The sequence below is a fragment of the Balaenoptera physalus genome, assembly GCF_965194825.1.
Source record: "Balaenoptera physalus genome assembly, chromosome: X".
Taxonomy (NCBI): domain Eukaryota; kingdom Metazoa; phylum Chordata; class Mammalia; order Artiodactyla; family Balaenopteridae; genus Balaenoptera; species Balaenoptera physalus.
The window spans coordinates 98,292,496-98,313,259 of NC_138903.1; the positions used below are offsets into that span (position 1 = coordinate 98,292,496).

Below are 20,764 nucleotides of genomic sequence, written 5' to 3' on the forward strand. Positions count from 1 at the left end.
GTTTTCTCTTCAACATTATAATAAAACAAATATTTTTGAGGAAGCAGCTCAGAGGAAATGGTTTGGATCCAGTTTAACAAATAACGTGTTTCCTTCAGCGAACTTTTGTTGAGGGCCTACTATGTGTAGTACAGAGTAGTAGTTAAGAACCAGGTTCTGAACATTTGATGGGGAGAAACGGAAAGTTGTATCGAGAAATAAGCAGGTCCGCCCTACTCCCAAATGCGTGTACCTTTCCCCCCATACTTTATCCACACACTCTTTTCACTGTCATCTCCCCCATGAATCTCTCTCTCTGGCTACCCCAGCCCTAACTCATCTTTTCTGTGTATGTCCTGAGTCCTACAGCTTTGATCCGCACGGGCATGTCTACACCACTTATATCTTAGCTTGTCTAGACATGTAAAATTGCTTGAAACTTTGAAAACCATGATGGAATAAAGGGAGAATTTTTGGAAAATTTGAAGAGAAAGACAGAGTCCAGATTCCGAAATCAGAAGGCTGTGGGCAAGTTATTTAGTTTCTTTAAGCACCAGTTTTCTGTCATTGTAAGCAGAATTCACATACCTCATAAGGTTGTGAGAAATGAATGAGAGAAGGTATTTAAAGTGCTTTGCACGGTACATGGCACATAGTGAAGGACTCCATAAACGATAAGTTATTTTTAGGGGTAAAAGTCACACCCACAGTTACTATTATTATATAGAGCAAAATACAGTAAGTAATGTAATGTAATTATAAAGAGCTATGGGGACAGAGAGGAGGGACAGATCATTTATAGCCAGGGAGGAGATATGATGAAGAACTCTTCAAGGAGGGTGCGTTTGAATAGTGACTTGAGAAGGTGTGGGATTTAACAAGTTGGGATTATGGGAAGTTTCCGTTGAAGAAAACCAAATGAACACTCACTTCAGACTGTAGGTTTCATTCGTTTTGATATCCCTAGGGCCTGAAACGATGTCTGGCATAGAGTAAATACTCAGCAAGTATTGGATGAATGAGTATCAAAAAGACCAGAAGAATTAAATCAAGAATTCCAATTCTATAGACAGTCAAAGGTACAGTTTGGCAGGGGAATTAACAGGATACAATGCTAGAAAGATCAGTTGGGGCTGTGTTATGAAACAAATTGAGAGATACAAGCAATACTGTGGGGTTTTTTATTTGTTTGTTTGTTTGAGTTTAATTCTTTTAAGTAGATAATAATTGGACATGGTATAACATTCAGAAGGTACAGAGGAGTAGACAGTGAAAAGTAAATGTCCCTCCAACCCTTTTCCCTCAACCTCCCAGTTACCCTGCACAAAGGAAACTTCCAGAAAGATGTTGTTTCTGGTTTCGTATGTAATATTTTCATAGAATCTCTGTGCACATACACGCACATACACACATGTGCATGTGTGCTCACGCATACCATGTATGCTCAAATATTAGGTGGCACACTGTTTTTTAACTCACCTAAATACACAAACTATCAGATATATGATTAAATGGTGAATGTCTACTTGTGATGTTTAACTTGTTAATTCACCCTTATTTACATATTTAAAATCACACATTGTATAAAGTCATGTATAAATTAGGAGAGATTTTTCTACTCTCACATTTCACGAGCGGTATAATTCAAAATCTGCCTCTGCATCTGTATTGTTTTTGTAATCCCAGAGCCCCTTTTTGAGTCTCCCAGCAGTTAGCTAAGTACATCATCTGACTTCCCTCTAAGATCTTCGAGATAAAATATTTTTGAATCTACATTTTGAATATTTTTGAATCTATTTTTGAATGATTCTGTGCCTGGATATGTTATTCCTAGTTACAATTACCCATTTCTACAACATTAAGATGATTGTTTTCCGAATCTGTCCTGTAGGTGTATATTTAAATCTTCACAACGTAACTTTCTACTATATCACTTTTTAAAGTTTCTGTTACAAATGTTCAGACTTACGCAAGAGTAGAGAAAATAGTATAGGACCTCCCATATTCTTATCACCCAAATTCAACTTTTATCAATGTTTTTAATCTAATCACGATGTCATTATAACGCATATATATAAAAATTTAACCTCTAACACCCAGTCGATAATCAGAGTTGTCCAGTTGTCTCAAAACTGCAGTTTGTATAGTTGATTTGTTCAAATCAGCATCCAAAAAAGATTCACATATCACATTTGGTTGTGTCTCTTAAGTCTCTGTACTCTAAAGCATCTGCCTTCTTTTACCACTACCACTGACTTACTGAAGAAACTCATCAGCATCTTGTAGAATATACACTTTCTGGATTTGTCTATTAGTTTCATTTGATGCCATTTATCTTGCTCCCATATTTCCTGTATTTCCTATAAATGACAGTTAGATCTAGAAGCTTAATTAGGCTGAGGTTCAATTTTTGGCAAGGTTTCTTCATAGGTGGTGGTGCTATATGTTTCATATTATATTGTATCAGGAGGTACAGTGTCTAATTGTCCCATATTTTAGTGATGAGTAGATTGATCAGAAGATTCAGTGGGTGATTGTTCCCCTCTACTGCAAAGTTGTCATCAGCCTTTCATCTGATGGTTTCATCTATTGATGATTATTGCCCAAATCAATTATTTCATGAGGGGTTAACAGAATGGCAATTTTCTAATTCTGTCATTCCTTCTACACTTATCAGTTAAAATACTTTTGTTGAAAAGAACTTTGTCTCTTCAGCTAGGGAGTCTTTGGTTACCCTGAAATATAGTTCATACAGGGAAATCAAGATAAATGCTTAATTTTTAAATTGCCAGTTTTCAGTGTAAGATGTTGGTACCCAAGCTACTTCCAAAAGTGTCCAATGAAAGGTGTTTTGATTTTTTTTAAGTGGGAGAAGATGGTATTCTCTTTTATTTAAAAAAATATCTTTATAAACTCATGGGTTTTTTGTGTTTTCTGTTTGTTTCAATTAATCTCATTTATTATTGTTTTTGATGGTCAAACTGTCCCATCTTTGGCTACTGGGAGCCCTTTTCAGTGCATTAATTTGAAAGTGACCTTTAAAAAGCTTGTTTATGATATCTAACACCTGCAGTTATGAGGTAACACCTTTAGAAATAATTTATTTACATCATTTCTTTCCAATTCTGACAGATACTGTTTATGAGAGTCCAAAACTAGCATTGATTGAGACTATTTCAACCTAATGTATCTCTCCTAAACTGTACTTTATGGATAAAAATAAATGGATATGGAGAATTACTACATTGCATGAGCGATTTTATAAGGATTTGAATACAAGGCAATTCCCTTTTTCTCCTGAGGAAAAAATTGGGGGAGAGCCCCTTACCTTGTATTTGGGTATACATGGTACATTTCTCTTTGTGTGTGTGTGTGTGTGTGCGCGCGTGCGCGCGATGCATGTATTTTTCACACAAATGTTAAAACATTATATATCTCCTTTTCTATTTTGTGCCTATGTCTTAGAGATGGTTCCATGTTCATACCTGATTCTTTTTAACAGAGGCACAGTGTTTTGTTGTTTGGATGTACCATACTTTATTTAATTAGGCCCCCATCGATAGACATTTAGTTTGTTTCCAATATTTTGCTGCTATAAACAAGGCTTCAGTGAAGATCCTGACAAGCCATTTCATACATATGCGAATTTATCATTAGGATGAATTCCTAAAAGTGGAATTGTTACATTAAAGGATATGTGCATTTTTCATTTCCAAGTTGCCCTCCTAGAGGTTGTTCCATTTAACACTCCCACCAGCAGTGTTTGAGGGTGCCTGTTTGTCCACACTCTCGCCAACACAACCGTGTTCAAATATGTGGGATTTTAGTACTATAATAAAAACTGTCCCCACACTGATCTTCAAAGGGGAAAGTGTTTAAGAAAGGAATTCTAACAAGAAATTATGTGTCAAAACAAAAGGCTATCCTGAAGAATCCATTCGTCAATATAGCCCATGTTTGTATTACGCCAAAGTATCTTTGTTGCATGTAGTATCTCTTCGTATAGATTAGATCAACCAAGCAGCTAAATTTGTCAGTAACTGACAGTGGGAGCATTTCTTGAAATCATTTTCCTCCTATGCATAAAGATATGTATCCGACCAAAGGAATTTTTGTCTAACATCTGGGTCTTTGCCAATCGTATCATTATGTAGAATGATGATACAACCAATTCATCAGTAATGGCAAACAAACATTTTTTGGAAGCCCCCAATCCCCATCCCTCTAAATTAATTTTAGTTTTAATGCTTGAGAAAGTAAATATATCATGTTAGATATTTTTCAGACTTATCTCTGCTACTCAGTGAGGAGCCCTCTTTTTCTTAACTCTAATGTGAAGTTCCCATATGGAAGATGAATATTTTTGAAACTTGTTTCTTAAAGGACTTGATGAATAACAGCTTGTTTTGCAAATCTGACAAAGTAGTGTACAGCATAGAACTCAGGGATAAGTGCTGAGAATAAAGTGCTCTGACTTGTTTTTCTTTGCTCAAGAAACTATGGGCAAGAGCCGAAGTGGTGTCTAGAGTGCTTACAGAAGCGATTCTTTGGGTGAGACCACCCACCCCAAAAGTATTTGCTTCCTCATCGGATCTATTTTGGGCCTTTGGGCCGTACAAGGTAGAACACAGCTATGAGGCACTAAATAGATGTAGTCTGAGCTTCATAATAGGCTTTGTGATGAAGGGGATTGGAAATACATTAGCATTTGTGAAGAACAATGTTTATGGAGCAATGGAAGATGCTCTTTGTTCTACTTAATGCTCTTAAATGCCCTGTGTTGTGTGCTGTCCCTTGTAAAGAAAGATGGTGCCACTCAATCAACCACCATTAGCAGAGTTTGCACTTCAAGTTGTTTTTTCCAGCCATAGTAATGAGCTTGTATTAAGCCACCCGCCCCACCCCCTTTCCTGTCTAGGCCCTCTTGAAACCAGTGGCACACACTGGGAAACAGCTGCTTAGACTTAATGTTGGAGTGAGTAGTTGAGGGTTAGCTGGCCTTTCCAGGGATTAAGGCCTGTAAATGTGGCCTCATTATCACCGGACTATAATCCACTGAGCTCCCTGGCACCACGCCCATAATGTGTTACAGCTCTATTTAAAATTAGATGATCATGAATACTCTGGGAAAAGTCATGCCCTAGCTAAAGAACAAAAAATTCCCTGTTCCTATTTATAATCCTAGTAATTAAAGACTATACCGCCTGGCCCTCGCTACATTCTGCGTACTTAGAAAGGGACTTAGATAACATGATTTTTTGTGCAATTTTATTGTTTTTAATTTAGTGATAGTTTTTAATTGAGTGGCAAATTATAGAAAACACTCTGAATCTTTCCCTTTCTGGCAGAGTTATTGCAAGTAGTAGTAACGCTGTTCCTCACCATTCTGGAGCCCTAAAGGACATATGTCTCAAGAAAACAAGTAAATGTATGGTAGCATTGAAAAATATATCTGTATATTTTTATATCAAGCGAGTTAATATAGTGAGACAGTTTCTACATAGGGGCCTACAAGGAGTAATTGTATCTTCAGTACTCTGCAGAAGATAAAGTCCAGTCCTAAGCACTAATTCTGGGTCCACTTCACTCTTGGCCACATGACCAATCTTAATTGATTCAGAAAACGGAAGAACCGTTTGTATGGTTATGCCAAAGGAATCAGACTTATCGTGCCCAGGGACAAACTAAATGGTTCCCAAGGGGGCACATGGACTAAGCGAATAGAAAATTAGAGGCAAGAGAAATATTTTAGGGAGGTGGCTTAGCATAGTAGATACAAACGTGGGCTTTGGGAAGTACCACACTTGCACTTAGCACTTAGCATTGCTGTAAAAATGCTAAAGATCTATAACAGAACATGAAATGGTTGTTAAGAGCATGGGCTGTGGAGTCAAACCAATGCTTTTTTTTTTTTACAGTATATTGGGGTTTTTTTAATTTATTAATTTTATTACTTAAAAGTTCTCTTGAATTTTCTAATTGTTTGTACTAGTATATTTTTTTAACATCTTTATTGGAGTATAATTGCTTTACAATGTTGTGTTAGTTTCTGCTGTATAACAAAGTGAGTCAGCTATATGTATACATATATCCCCATATCTCCTCCCTCTTGCGTCTCCCTCCCACCCTCCCTATCCCACCCCTCTAGGTGGACACAAAGCACCGAGCTGATCTCCCTGTGCTATGCGGCTGCTTCCCACTAGCTATCTATTTTACATTAAACCAATGGATTTTTGAGCTCAGCTGCTGGCTTTAACTGTGTAACCTTGGGCAAGCTACTTACCATTTCCCAGTCCCAATTTCCTCATCTGTAGAAGGAAGATAATAGAATTGACCTCATAGGGTTGTATAGGATGAGCATTAAGTGAGCTCATGACATTTACAGAGAGAAGGCAGAAAGTAAGGCTCAATAAGTGATACAACCTTTTCTAGCAGCAGCAGCAGTAGAAGTCAAAGTAGATGTAAAAAATAACCAACCTAAATGTGGATTAATTCCCTGACTGTGATCTCATTAGCACCAGATTTATACTTATGAAACCTTAAACTTGAATAATGCCCTATCCTCCTGGCTCTCTCACTCTTATTCCCATGAGGCTCTCCTCGGACCCCGTTGAGCCCCTCTAGTCCTCTTGCCCTTTCCTTTTTCTCCCAGACCATGAGCTTCTTCCTAGCCCCACTGGCCTGCCCTTCTTTCCCTCCTCTAATCTATCAATATTTCTATGCTGAAATCAGAGTGACTTATCTAAATTATAAGTCCTACCATGTTGCTGCTTTGGCATCTACTCATGATCATGGCTTGACATTGGCTCTGAGCAGGAAACATCAAAACCTGATGAAGATTACTGATAATTAAACTGACTTGTCTTGGGAGGAAAAGGGAGAAATAGTGAATTGTTTGTTTCTTTCTGGACCCTTTAGGCTAGATGCCAGTGTTTCCATTTGAATATTAAGTGCTTGGCCAGGTCAGGGAGAAACTGTTGATAAAGCATCTAATGTGATGCCAAGAACCCAGCAGTATATATCACACTGTAATTGCTGCTGAGGCCCAACGGTTGAGCAATCTGTTGGTTTAATATTCTTGAATCATAGTTCACTGAACTATGATTGAATTGAATACTTGAATTCATAGGTTCACCAAAAGATCTCTTGCTCAAAGTTAGGAGATTTTGGTTACTTACTAGCTGTGTCCTCTTGGGCATACCCCCCAACTCGCTGTGCTTCAGATTTCTCATCTGTAGTGAGGAGGTTAAACTGGATGATCTCTATATTCCCTTGAGTCCTGATAAGGCATGATTTCTTTATACCATCTGAAGGACTGAGGTTTGGAATAAACAAAATGCCCATCATAAACAAATGGTCTCCCTATAGTAATCTGGCTTCAGTATAACTACAATGAAGGACTGGTGGAGGGCTTCCCTGGTGGCACAGTGGTTAAGAATCCACCTGCCAATGCAGGGGACACGGGTTCGAGCCCTGGTCCAGGAAGATCCCACATGCCATGGAGCAACTAAGCCCATGTGCCACAGCTACTGAGCCTGTGCTCTAGAGTCCGCGAGCCACAACTACTGAGCCCGTGTGCCACAACTACTGAAGCCCGAGCGCCTAGAGCCCGTGCTCCGCAACGAGAGAAGCCACCGCAATGAGAAGCCCGCGGTGAAGGATAAAAGGGATCAATGTAATTAAATGGCATAAAAATCAAGTTGACAATCTTGACCATTTTGGCACACCAGCCCCAACACACCAGAGAATTAGTTCTAACTGCCATCTTTGTGAGTTTGATTTCTGCCATCCTTACCGCCTAAAGTGCTACATGATACTGACTTTTTTCTATTAAAGTGACTGACAGATTTTATAAAGATACCCACTGAGATACTTCAACATACCCCAGCTGTAGCAAAACTTGTCTTTTGGGAATTACTGTGGCATCGTGTTGGCTCAAACACTGTTTCTTTGGGAGTACCCACTACTGTGCATCACCTATTATAAGGAGAGTACTTCCCAACTTCACCACCAAGGACTCCTTCAATCATTTGTCTCTGTGAACTCCACATTGTGAATAATAATAACTATTAAACTATATTTTATTATAGTTTATTTCCCATACTTTATTAAGCAAAAAAAACAAAAAACGTATAACTGCTACTTAGAGAATTTGACCAACATGAGATATGTATTGTAATCACAAGTTGATATAATTCTAGCTAAAAGGAAATATATGTGATATTTTAATTAGCTTCATCTTAGGTAAATATCAAATTTCTGTTATGAATTTGAAACACCAAGATATCTTAGAAACTCCCAGATACTTAAAAAGATTTCTAGTGATCCACAGATTGCAATTTGGGAACTTAATGAATATATTAGGTAGCAATTAACCTAATAATAATGATAAGTATTATTATTGTTATTATTTGTTAGGCAATTACTATATGCCAGAACTGGTTTTAAACACTGTACACATTTAATCCTCCTTTAATCCTGAGCCACAGAGAGGTGAAATTATTTATCCAGGATCACACAACTAGGAATTGGGTGCAGGATTTGAACCCCGGGAGGTTTGAGTAGATGGGGATGAAGCCTACTTCCTTAACCCCTCAGTGGCCGAAAAGAGTGCTTTAGTAGGTGAATAAGAGAATGAGAGAGATTCATATTTATATCAGTTGAATCTTAAATTGCTGAAATACGGACAGGCATCGGAACTGGGGTGCAGAGAAGTGCTAGGAGTGCTGACACTAAGTTCTACTCTGCGGATTCGTACCTGAGTTTGTGCATTTGTGTTGAGGATTCTACATAGGCTGGAAGTTGGACCAATCAATAACTTATTGGTCAGGGCAGTGAATTCCAAATGCCTAACAACATGTTTGGTGTGGGGATAGGTGGTGCGAAGCGGGCTAGGGGAGGATATCACCATTATAAGACTGGGAACAAGAGTTGTGGGGAAGGGGGAAATGGTTCCCACCCAACAAGGGCATATATGCAATAAGGTGGAGGAAGGGGAAGTGAGGAGAAAAGCTCGTTTTTGAGTTAATAACCTATGTTCTAGAGTTTCAGGGTCTTCAAACTCCTGTGGAGTAGGGATTTGTAGCAATTCTATACCACAGAATGCCATAAAACCCTGGCTATTGGGATTCCAGGGTTAGTACTCTAACAATTTTAAGACAATGAAATGCTGAGGGAGGTGGGGAGTAAAAAAACCAAGGATTTGAAAGGTAAAGCTCTGGCAGTGCTAAAGACTAATCCCCCTTGTACTCTAAGTCGATAGCAATTTTAGCTCCTAGGCCAGTGGAAGTGGACTTGGGGGTGGGGGGTGCAGAGGGGTTGAATAAGGGGAAGGCCACTTGGGCAGGAATTTGGAGCCTCCCTCCCTAGCTTTAACTTGAGCAGCTCCCATTTTATATTGAGGGTTGCTGCGTGTGGCTTCATTTGATAAAGACATTCCATACTTAAAGAAAAAGGCAAAACCACTTTCCTAAGGGGGGGGGGGGGAAGGACGGAGGAGCTCCAAAAAGTGTTCAAATAGGTCAGCTTTGGCCTTTGTCCTTTTTGAAAATAGGGGCAGACACTAGCAAGGATGTTTTGGCTGGGAGATTGGGAAGGGCCAACTAATGACTCAGTAAATCAGTCTTCCTTTACTGTGAAACCAGTAACAGCAGTGGCAGCAACAAATGATAATAATAGCAGTTGCCATCTCCCCCCACCTTTAGGAGTTTGGGATTGACATATACACACTACTGTATATAAAATAGATAATCAACAAGGACCTACTGTAGAGCACAGGGAACTCTACTCAATATTCTGTAATAGTCTATATGGGAAAGAATCTGAAGAAGAATAGATACATGTATATGTATAACTGAATCACTTTGCTGTACGCCTGAAACTCACAGAACATTGTAAATCAACTGTACTTCAACATAAAATTAAAATTTTTTTTTAAATAGCAGTCACCCTATTAAGTATCAGCTCTGATCTGGGCACAAGGCTAAATGCTTGTATAGATTGTGCCATTCGATTCTCTGTAGCCCAATGAGATAGGTGCTCATTTTGCAGATGCCATCACTTTTTTTGCCTCTGAAGGAATTGCGCAAGTTGGCTATGGATACAGGAATAAACCAAGTAAAGGCATTTTTGAATCATCCTGCAAGTAGATTTAAGTAGTTGCTCAGGGCTTATGCAGCTGAAATACACACCAGGTTGAGGTGATCTATTCCTTTGAACCCAGGCAATTCTGAATTCAGAAGGACAAATCACAAACTGGCCCCTGAAATCAGGAATGTCTGATAGCTTATCCGTAGATTTAAGTAGAAGAAATGTTTCCTTCACAGAAAGGAACGGTTTTATTGCAATTACATGTTTGCTTGAAAAGACTTGTATTAGTTTGTTCGTTGAACAAATACTTCTTGAGCACCAACTATGTACTCTGAACCCAGAATCTCAAACATAAAATTGAGACTGATTTGTTTAATATAAGCCTCAATCCTAAGGAGTGTCTGAAATTACCAAATTTAGGTAACATCTGTTAATTAAGTGTGATTTTTCACTCTCATTCCAATAGATATTTAAATACCCACACCGAGGGTGTGAGGAGGGCAGTAGAGTTCTTAGATTCTAGACCGTGGAATAAAAGAACCTTACAAATGAAGTAGCCCCTTTCCTGTATTTTATAGGTCAGAGAGTCAGATGGACTTAGATTTTAAGCTATACAACCTTGGGCAGATTACTTAACCTCTTGGAGCCTCAGGCTCCTCGTGTGTAACATGGGGGTAAAAGCACTTGCCTTACAGAAACATGGTAAGGATTGCGTAAGATTAAGTTCTTAGCGTAGTATCTGACACGCACAACATGCTCAATACACGTTCACTGTTACTGTGATCACTATATTCCAAGTGAGGGGACGGAAACCCAGAAAGGGGAAGTGACTACCTCAAGATCATATAGCTTGTTGATATTAGGGCAAACATTAGAACTCTGATCTCTGTTAGCAGTCAAATATTCCTTCTACTACGCCACCCATTTTATTCCCTAGGAGCAGGTAATGTAAACTTCCTAGGCCTGTGAGAAGTAGTTTGGCTGATCCAGGGAGAAGGAAGAAGAATAACAAGGAAATGGGTGACATAAGGAAAGACTTCCTGGACTCAGAAAACAAAACAGCAAGGGAGATAAATAGAAAGCAAAGGAGAAACAGCAATTACCAGAAAGTTTAGATCTTAACGTAGCAGCATTACAATGCCTGCTGAATCATAGAACTGATCTCTATCCTAATTCCTTTATTCACCACAAATGTTTCAATGCAATTGACTAGGCTTTTCCTTTTTCATGGGAGGTGGTTCAGAATGCATGTGTGTTTCACAGAAAGTTACTGGGAATTCAGCTTTACTAGACAATTTCTATTTTCAAAGCAAGGGAACCCCATAATTGAAGTTAGAATAGAAGGATGAGTACTACTAAGACTTAAGGAATGATAGATTTTAAGACAATAGTGGGCTGGAGTGAAACCTAAGCGTAGAAGCTGTTGCGAAATTTAACAAAAAGAAAAAAATGGCTCAGCAATAAAGCCACATTGGTATTGCTTTGTATAGCTCCAGTACAGGTAAGTGCAGTAAGTACCTGTACTGGGAGTGATTAATTTGTTAGATGAAGATATTCTTAAGAATTAGAAATATATGAAAAAAGCCACTCTGTCCATATGTTAAAAACAAAGATTAATTTACGGTTGCATAAGCAAAAGATGATATAATCTTTCCTAAAGTATTTAATCAAGGACTGCAGTGTTGGTTGTGCAACATCCAAGGAGTGTTCAAAATATTCCAGGAGTTTCCTGAAAGGAACAAGGCCATTTTGCTCAATTTATGACTGCCTAGTTCCGTGGCACACAGAAAATCTGATTGGAGCTCCTGGCCCACCAAAAGAGATACATCATGATAGTTTGGGGAGCAATTACTGTACAAAATGGTTGTTGCTTTTGTACTTCATCCTTATTCTTGAGTTTTCTGATTTCCCTCTCCTGAAAATGATTACATATAATTCCAAAGAAAATATATTGATAACACTTTGATTGCTTATTCATTTGATCATTTTCACCTTCACAGGGCATCAGGTACTGTTTATACAGCGCTAGACATTGCCACAGGACAAGAGGTAAGTGTTAACATTCAATTCTGACTTCTACTATCCTTTATTCATATTGATCAGAATTCCTCTTTGATGGCATCTGTGCCTGAAAAACTGGGTAGCACTGGGTTGACATATGTTTACTTCGCTGGTGTCCAAAGTATCTGAAGTGAATGACAAATTCATGATTGACCGAAGAAAAGGAGCATGGGTTTGTGGCATCGAGAAAGAGCTTAGTAAAATAAAGAATTTGTATGCCTGACTCTGTTGCCAAAAAATATGGATGTTTGTGTTTAGTCAGATGATGGCAATTCATTCTTGCATTTTAATCATTATTCAGGTGGCCATAAAGCAGATGAACCTTCAACAGCAACCCAAAAAGGAATTAATTATTAATGAAATTCTGGTCATGAGGGAAAATAAGAACCCCAATATTGTTAATTATTTAGATAGGTAAGTGTTTTCTCTCATCATGTACTTGTTTTCTTTATGGGATATCATTTTCTTGGCCAATTATTTTTATTTAGGATCTATTCATTTAGCATCCAGTTATCTTTGTCCACCCATTAAACATTTGAAGACACATTTTATGGTCTTGCTTCTAAACATGAGCAGTTTGTGTAATTTCCTTTTGAGGATCGTGACCCCCTATTGCCAGGAAATAGACTATTGCATATAGGAGAGAGCTGTGGTGTTTTAAACATTTCATCAAGTGTTTGTTTGGAGCCAGTGCAGTCTCTGGCTATCTAAGTAAAGGAGGCAGACTACAGTGGCCCTGCTTTAATGGGTGTTTTGTGATGAACTGACAGTGAGGTCTAGGGAATTGAGACTTTAATCTCAAACCTTTTTCCTAGACCGGGTAATTAATGTCTCTTTCATCAGTGGTATTAGCAGTGGGTTATTAATAGGCATTTAAAGGCAGCACTAACTCTTCAGTTGTGGTTTAACATCTGTCTCATTCCGTTTCAATAAGTGTTTGTTTAGCACCACTGTGCTGTGTACGCTGGGGGGATACAAAGGAAACAAGACCAGGTCTACAACCTCAGTGAGTTTAAGATCTTGCTTTCTGTGTTTTGTGCCAAGTAGACCAGTGGTACAGAAGGAGGCAAAAGGGGGGCAAAACGAAGGAGGGTCAGGTTTTATAGTCGAAATCAGGCTTTCATAAAGTGCCATTTAGGGACCATCTGCAGCAGAGTGACTTCACTCTACTTTTGTAATTTTGTAAAAACTGCATTTCTAAAAAATGCAGATTTCTAGGCTGCTCTCCATAACTAATGAGGTATTTCATTTTTATGAAATGAGAATTTTAATGAGAAATTTCCTTTTGAACAAACTTCCCAGGTGAGTCTTACGGGCACTGCAGTTTGGGCACCACTCGATAGAAAGGCTTGCTTCATACTGGTGTCAAGCTGGGGGCAGGGTAGAATTGTCGGGGTCATTCCATTCACTGTAATTTCTCTCTCTTGCTGAGCAGGGGAAGAGAGAGACCTGATCATACTGCTAAAGTGCCTTCAGATGATCCCAGGGGTTTGAATTTGCCTACATTGCTCTGGTGACCTGCCTCTCCATATTTGATCACTTGGGCTGTGTCCCTCAATAACTACTTAAAGATAATGGGCATGTCATAACTGACTTCTATCAGAACTGAGACCTCAGCCCAGTAAATCCATTGCCAACATGAGTCTCTTTGATTCTCTTTGATTAAGCCACTACCTGAAAAGATTTCAGTAATTAATTGAGTAGAATCAAAAATAATGCTGAGATCTGAATAAATTATCCTGTAAAACTGTATGCCGCATAACACAGGGAAATCAGCTCGGTGCTTTGTGACCACCTAGAGGGGTGGGATAGGGAGGGTGGGAGGGAGGGAGATGCAAGAGGGAAGAGATATGGGAACATATGTATATGTATAATTGATTCACTTTGTTATAAAGCAGAAACTAACACACCATTGTAAAGCAATTATACTCCAATAAAGATGTTAAAAAAAAAACAAACAAAAAACTGTATGCCATGGGGCAGTTCAGTCCAAGAAGTCAACACTGTGGCTTGAGTTATCCAAAAGGGCTATTCACTGATCCTGTTCATTGAAACTAGCTTTTTACAATGGAAGGATTGACAGTAGTCAGTCACCAGAGGCCTCCTTGCTCTTTTCCTTCCTTCCATGGTGCACTTTTATCTGATGATCCTTTGATTTCCATGTATATTCTCTTCTAACGTTAAGGAAGTGTCTCATACGCATTATTGATATTTTCCTCTTGTTATGTAATATGACCGAATGCAGAGACTAGCTGCACATTGCCTTCTTAATGGAAATATAGAAGGGTCTCCACTTCCTTAGGCCTGAGTCAACGTCTTTTTCTTCTCTCCTTGTAGCTACTTAGTGGGTGATGAACTATGGGTAGTCATGGAATACTTGGCTGGTGGCTCTTTGACTGATGTGGTCACAGAGACCTGTATGGATGAAGGGCAGATAGCAGCCGTCTGCAGAGAGGTAAGAAAATAGAGCATTTCTCTGGCTGATGAGAACACCAGGATTGACAGTTTTTTATCTTTGATTATTCAGAATGTTTGTAACATCAAAGGAGCAATAGTACATCTTTTGTACTAAAAAACAGTTGAAGATCCTAACTCCAATTTAAATGCTAACCCTCCCTCCCCAGCCCCTTTGTTTATTTTAGTTGCTTTGCTGTGGATCTTTTTGAGTTCTATTATGCCATTCACGAGGTGCCATATCTAAGCCTGCATGCTGGAGTCTTGGTGACTATGGAAAACAGTAATGTTGGCATGGAACTTCTTTCTGACTGGGGGGAATTTTTACATGACAGTTATTTTGCCTTGCACATGCAATGTAGTACATGTATAATATAGACCACATTATAATCCAATCATTTTCTAGAAGGCAGTTTAAACAAGGTCCTCCCTCAGTCCAGAAAGTAGTTGCTTTCATAGTACAATCTTCACCTCCCTTGGAGCCCTCCAGTGAGTCTGTGTCTGCCTCTTTTCCAACAACAGTGGCATATCCCTAGTTTCAAGCTAAACGAAGGATATTTTATTATATTAATTTTTTCAATATAAAAAAAAACACAAATACTCCTCATTGGAGTCTCATCTTGGGTGTTACCCTCTACCCTATTCGCTGAGGTTTTCTATAGACACAAGGAGGAACTCTGACCCACTGAAACTTGAAAATCAATGATAGCAAAACAAAACCAAATACTTCCAGCTAGTCTTTCGTTGTTTTTTTATTTTAAATTGTTCACTTAAATTTCCTCCTTCCCAGTATGCACACATATCCACCAAACACATATATTTTCTATTCATGCAATTAATCAAACTTAAAATATTCAGGGGATTCTTCAACCTTTAGCCTGTGGTTTCCATCTTTTAGTATTACAATGCAAAGCCATTTCCAAACAAGTACCTATAGTTACTTCAGAGCCTAGATAGTGGTTCCCAAACCTGGCAGTTGGTCCATCAGAAATAGCTTGGGGCACTTGTTTTAAATGCAGATTCCAGGGTTCCACTCCAGACCTACTAAATGAAATCATAGCACAGATGCAGATGCTTACTGTATCTGTAAAAGACCAAGCTGAATCCATATCCTCCAGATAAGTAAGTCAAAGTATGATTATAGTAATTGGTTCATTTGGCTGTATTAACGATTTAGTGCTACTTATCACACCATCACTCTTCATGTCCAAATCTGATTCAGGAGCTTTCACATGTATAACGCTAAGTTGCATCACTGATGTAAATGGTAACATGATTTCAAAATGGCTTTGAAAACCTTTAGTAATTTATTTCACCCAACAACATAAAATTATACCCTTGCCCAAAATTTATCTAGAAATGAAGCACATCTAAACAAATTTTTGTGATATAATTAGAACTTTTTTTTCCTGATTCAATAGTGCCTCCAAGCTTTGGATTTCTTGCACTCAAACCAAGTGATCCACAGAGACATAAAGAGTGACAATATTCTCCTTGGGATGGATGGCTCTGTTAAATTGAGTAGGTATTATGGTTCAGATGGCATATGAGAGAGTGTCAGGGGATTTCTACTCTTTTACTGTCTATCTTGAGAAGAAAAGGGCTATTGAAAGTGATGGGTTTGAAGGCATTTAGAGCCCAGTTTGAGGTAAAGAATTTTTCTAATGTTGTGTTCCTGTAGATCGTGACCAGATTTAGGGGGTTCGATAGTTCAGAATTTCTAATGGCTTCCATCTGCTGGATGACAAATACCTAATTAGAAAACTAAAAGGTTCTATAAGTTAGAGGGAACAGTGTGGGGAGGGAACCAGATTGAGGTCTAGTAAAAATGACATCACATCAGTCGGTTATTTCAGACCCGTTTAAAATCTGGACCAGCTGAGAGGTCAGGTAACAAAAGGATATGAGCCAGGCAGTTGTAGAAGCTCAGAGTCTAACTAAAGGAAAGTATGGCCGTATCTGAAAGTGACCTCTTGTAAAAGAAAAAGAATTTGAGCTGATTTTAACTGACTTTTCTTCTCTGCAGCTGATTTTGGGTTCTGTGCCCAGATCACCCCCGAGCAAAGTAAACGAAGCACTATGGTGGGAACTCCCTACTGGATGGCACCTGAGGTGGTGACTCGAAAAGCTTATGGTCCAAAAGTTGATATCTGGTCTCTGGGGATTATGGCGATTGAAATGGTAGAAGGTGAACCCCCTTACCTTAATGAAAATCCACTCAGGGTAAGTCGAAAGAAAACTCAAGTACTTCATCCCCAAGAAAGGGAAAAACCCAAATGTCATTTCTTGTCTCCACTAAAAGTGACCAGAATGGGGTCTTTCATGGGACAAGTGACCTAGAAGCTTCAAGCTATAATTTTCAAAATTACTATGAGTTATTTCCTGTTTGTCTTAAGATGTCTCAACAGTTTTTTCAAATGCTTCGATATCACTATTTCTAATGCCAGGGGTCTTTAAAATTCTTTAGTATAGCTTTCTGCTGTTAAAAAAAAATGTAGCTTTTTTTGTTAAAGCAAGATGTGGGAAGAAAACAGTATTTTTATCACATGCCATGGTTAAATGATCTATCTAGGAAACACTTACTTTATAATTACTTTAACAAAGTAAATAAACACATTGCCAGAACAGCTATAATTTTTTTAATTAGATTTTGTTTCATTATCAGTAATGATTTATTAAGCAACAGCAGCATGGTGGGTAGTGAATGGAACACAAGATAGACACAGCACCAGCCTGGTGAAATCACAAACTTTATTAGACTGTCAAGTAGAAAATGAATGGAAATCGTTTGTGTTGGGTAACTCAGTTTGCTACTGCAGAATCAGAGGTTTGATTCTTACGTGGTCTGGTTACTTCTACGAAGAGAAAAGCTCCGTTTTGGAGTCTACCACCACCATCTTTATTCAGAGAAAGGCAAAGGAGCATGAAAGAAATGCTTGCTCAGTACAGAAGTAAGCCAGTAGCTGTTTTGTTGAATAAAGCCTAAAGGTGAGCCAGAAGCTGTGTTATATATATACCCAATATATAAAGGGCATCACACTATTGAGAAAAGGAAATACGCACTGATTCAAATTCTGATCTCAAAACCCATGCAGAATGCCAGTGCCAAAGGCATCTTGCATACTGTTTGCTTCATTACCACTAAGAGTCTGAAATTGAATTTTACCCTTAGTATACAAAAACCATTAGTAAATGGTTAAGTGTTTACACGTTAAGCTTATAAGATCCATATTCAAGCCAAATATATGTGGCTTTCTGTACATGTAAAGAAACCTACAAGCTAATTATCTAGTTATTTTGCAGTTGAACATTTTGTAATTGGGAGCTGCGATCCCCGTGTATGGAGAGGGGGACGGCCTCCTCCTTGCCCCCTCCTAATTTCTCTCTGGTACTTGGCCTCTTGTCCTAATCCCGGCACTGATTAGAAAATAACAGATAGGAGTGAATGCCCTAATGAATGCTATGGGCTACTGCTCTGGTCTCATGAAACAATCTGGAGGTGCGATGTGACTGAGTGGAAAAAGAAGGGGCATTTTCCCAACGTTTGTGGGTCAGCCCTCCATGAATTGAATCAAGCCCACCCCTGACCTATGGACCAGCGCATCAGGATAATTACGTGGGCTTGTCCTTATTGTTTAACCACCTTTGCCCATTAAGAAGTAGCAGTGAAAGAACACATCAGGTCTCTTGTTTCCATGGATTTCCTCCTCTAAGTCTTCGGAGTTTGGAGGCACTAAACGGATTATGGCTATTTTGCTTTCTGCCTTCTAATGAGTAATTTACAACCTGCAAAATTTAAGGATTAAATCAATGGCTCTGTAAAGCAACTGGTCTCAGTAATGCATTTATTACCTTCTTCGTTCCCCAATTACAGTTGATCGCTCTTCAGCTAGGCTGTTAATCGTTAGAAAAAAGGAAACAAGTTTTAATCTTTATGGGCATCTTCTAGCCTAGGATTAGAGCTAATAATTAACAGTTTATCTCTTAGGATCCACAGCCTTGTATCTAAATAAGTACTTGTAGATTAACAAGACACCAGGTTCAGGAAGCCTACATTAAGGCTATAACACAAAGATTCGTCAGAAAGACCACCCGGTTGAATTCCACTGACAAGGATTTACTCTCCATGTGTGATCAACCTCCAATGACTCAGTCACCAAGTCCGTATGGTGCCGGCCCTCTATCTGTCTGCCAGGCGCCACAAGGACCTTTTAAGTTTTGATTTTAGATATGTTGTCCTCATGTTCTCGTAAATAAAAGCCAATGTTCCCGGCTATATGCCCTTATTTGGAATTTGAAAAATGTAGTCACTGAAACCCTGGAGAGATTGGACAGAAAAAGATATACCATGACCCTGTTGGAAGCCTGTGTTTTCTTGGATCCTGGTGACCAGGCCATGTGTGGGGAAATAGAAAATCGCAGAACTTTGGGAGAGGTATAAAAGAGAACTGGCTTAGCCCTTCTTTCTTTAAAATCCTTTCAAGACCACCACTCATCCACCTCTTTAGGCTTTGAGGAGGAAAAAAGGAAGGAAGTGGAAGGGAGACAGAGTGGTAGAGTGAAGGCTAGCATGTTGATATGAGAAGCGTTTGGCCCACGGAGTCAAGCAAAACTGGGTGGGTCTCGGCTCCACCACCTGCCAGCTCTGTGACCTTCAGCAAGTCATTCAAAACCTTTATAAGCCTGTTTCCTGTGTGTAAAATGGGGACAATATCTCTCCTACAGAGTTAGTGTGAAAACTAAATGAAATAATGCATGTAAACACCTAGCACAGTGTGTAGCTCACTGTAAGGAGAATGGGGGAAGGGATTTATATATCAAAAGAAAAGTGAGAAAGGATCCTTAGAATACTTTTTACCCATTCATGAAGGGAGACTGGATTCCCCACTTGCCCCCAAGAACTTCCCTTCCACACTGACTATACACACATCCCTTCGAGGAGTGGAGGGTCCTCCACAGTTTAGTATAAATGACCATGAACAGGTAACACTGAGCAGCAGAGGTTAAAGGTAAAATCTGGGGCTGTACATTCGAAGGCTGTTTGCATTTCACTGTGGCTTTTTTTGTGTCTTTGTTGGCGTCCGTTGGAACTGAGCAAACCCTCTTGAAATATTGCCTGTTAACATACCACTGATGCAAGGAATTAGCAACTCCCCCCCTCCCCCCAGTTATAAAGCGGTTGGGATTTTTTTTAATGTAAATTGCTCTGTACTAATTGACCTAATTTGCTCATAAAATGCCTTTTAAAGGTCAGAGAGTTATTAACTGTGCCGATGTTATGAGGTTGGTACCCTTCCAGAGACAGAGAGGAGACAAGTTCCTCACTGAAGTCTTTGCACTCAACGTAATGGGCCTTGGATGCCTTGTTCTGTGACCCACGGACATTTTTAGTGAAGCCTCCAATAATCAAGTGCCTTGTTCTTTTTGTTTGCCAAAGTGACTGGAGTTAAAATCGAACTTCCCCTGTGGATATGCAAATCAAACATTAGTACACTGCTCATCTCCCCAACCTTTGTGTTAATTTGAAGTTATCTTTTTATAAACCTGTGATTATAATGACCTGATTCTAAATAAGGAGGCACAATCATTTCCATAAAACAAATCTTTGGTTTGTTGTTGTTGTTTTTATTGCTCAGCACTAAGAGAGTGCCTCTTTCTTAACTTGGCATTCCACATAATGGGGCTGTTCTTGTCAATGGGTTTTGAGGGATTTTGGTGTTTGTGAAACGTCTCAGTGACATCCACTTGAGGTCCCTCCTGGACCCTGTGGATGAAGCCCTTTTTCTGTGTAATTTTCCAGACCTTTATCCTAGTTGAGATGAACTTTCAGTGTTCTCTTTCTACCCTTGCTTTAAGCATCTGTGAAACCGTATCAAACACCGGATCTTTGGAAGACAGTTATCGGTATCAGGAAGAGATTATCTGAAGGCTAAAAATAGTATTTAGGAGAGTATGTGAACCACCTATCCTGTACTAGTGGTTCTCCTCCTTGGTTGGACACTGGAATCATCTGTGGAGCCTCAAGAACAAATGACGTCAAGTTCCCACACCAAGGCCTAGAGCAAATACAAAGCTCTGTGGCAAGCCCTTTGTAGAACCCTGTCTATATTGAAACCAGTTCTTCATCAGCCCTCTTTGAGCATGGTTGTTCAACCAGAAAAGAGCATGCTATCATTCTGCC

General features: G+C 39.1%; 1 protein-coding gene across 8 annotated transcripts in view; it reads left to right on the forward strand.

Moving 5' to 3' along the window:
* Positions 1–20,764, forward strand: part of PAK3 (p21 (RAC1) activated kinase 3) — a 275,327-nt gene that overhangs the window by 233,375 nt on the left and 21,188 nt on the right. For all 8 annotated transcript variants that reach the window (XM_082447612.1, XM_082447614.1, XM_082447616.1 and 5 more), the window contains 5 exons: positions 12,069–12,117; positions 12,431–12,543; positions 14,467–14,584; positions 16,005–16,104; positions 16,610–16,806. In XM_082447612.1, the coding sequence (XP_082303738.1) occupies positions 12,069–12,117; positions 12,431–12,543; positions 14,467–14,584; positions 16,005–16,104; positions 16,610–16,806 (577 nt within the window). The remainder of the gene's footprint in view (positions 1–12,068; positions 12,118–12,430; positions 12,544–14,466; positions 14,585–16,004; positions 16,105–16,609; positions 16,807–20,764) is intronic.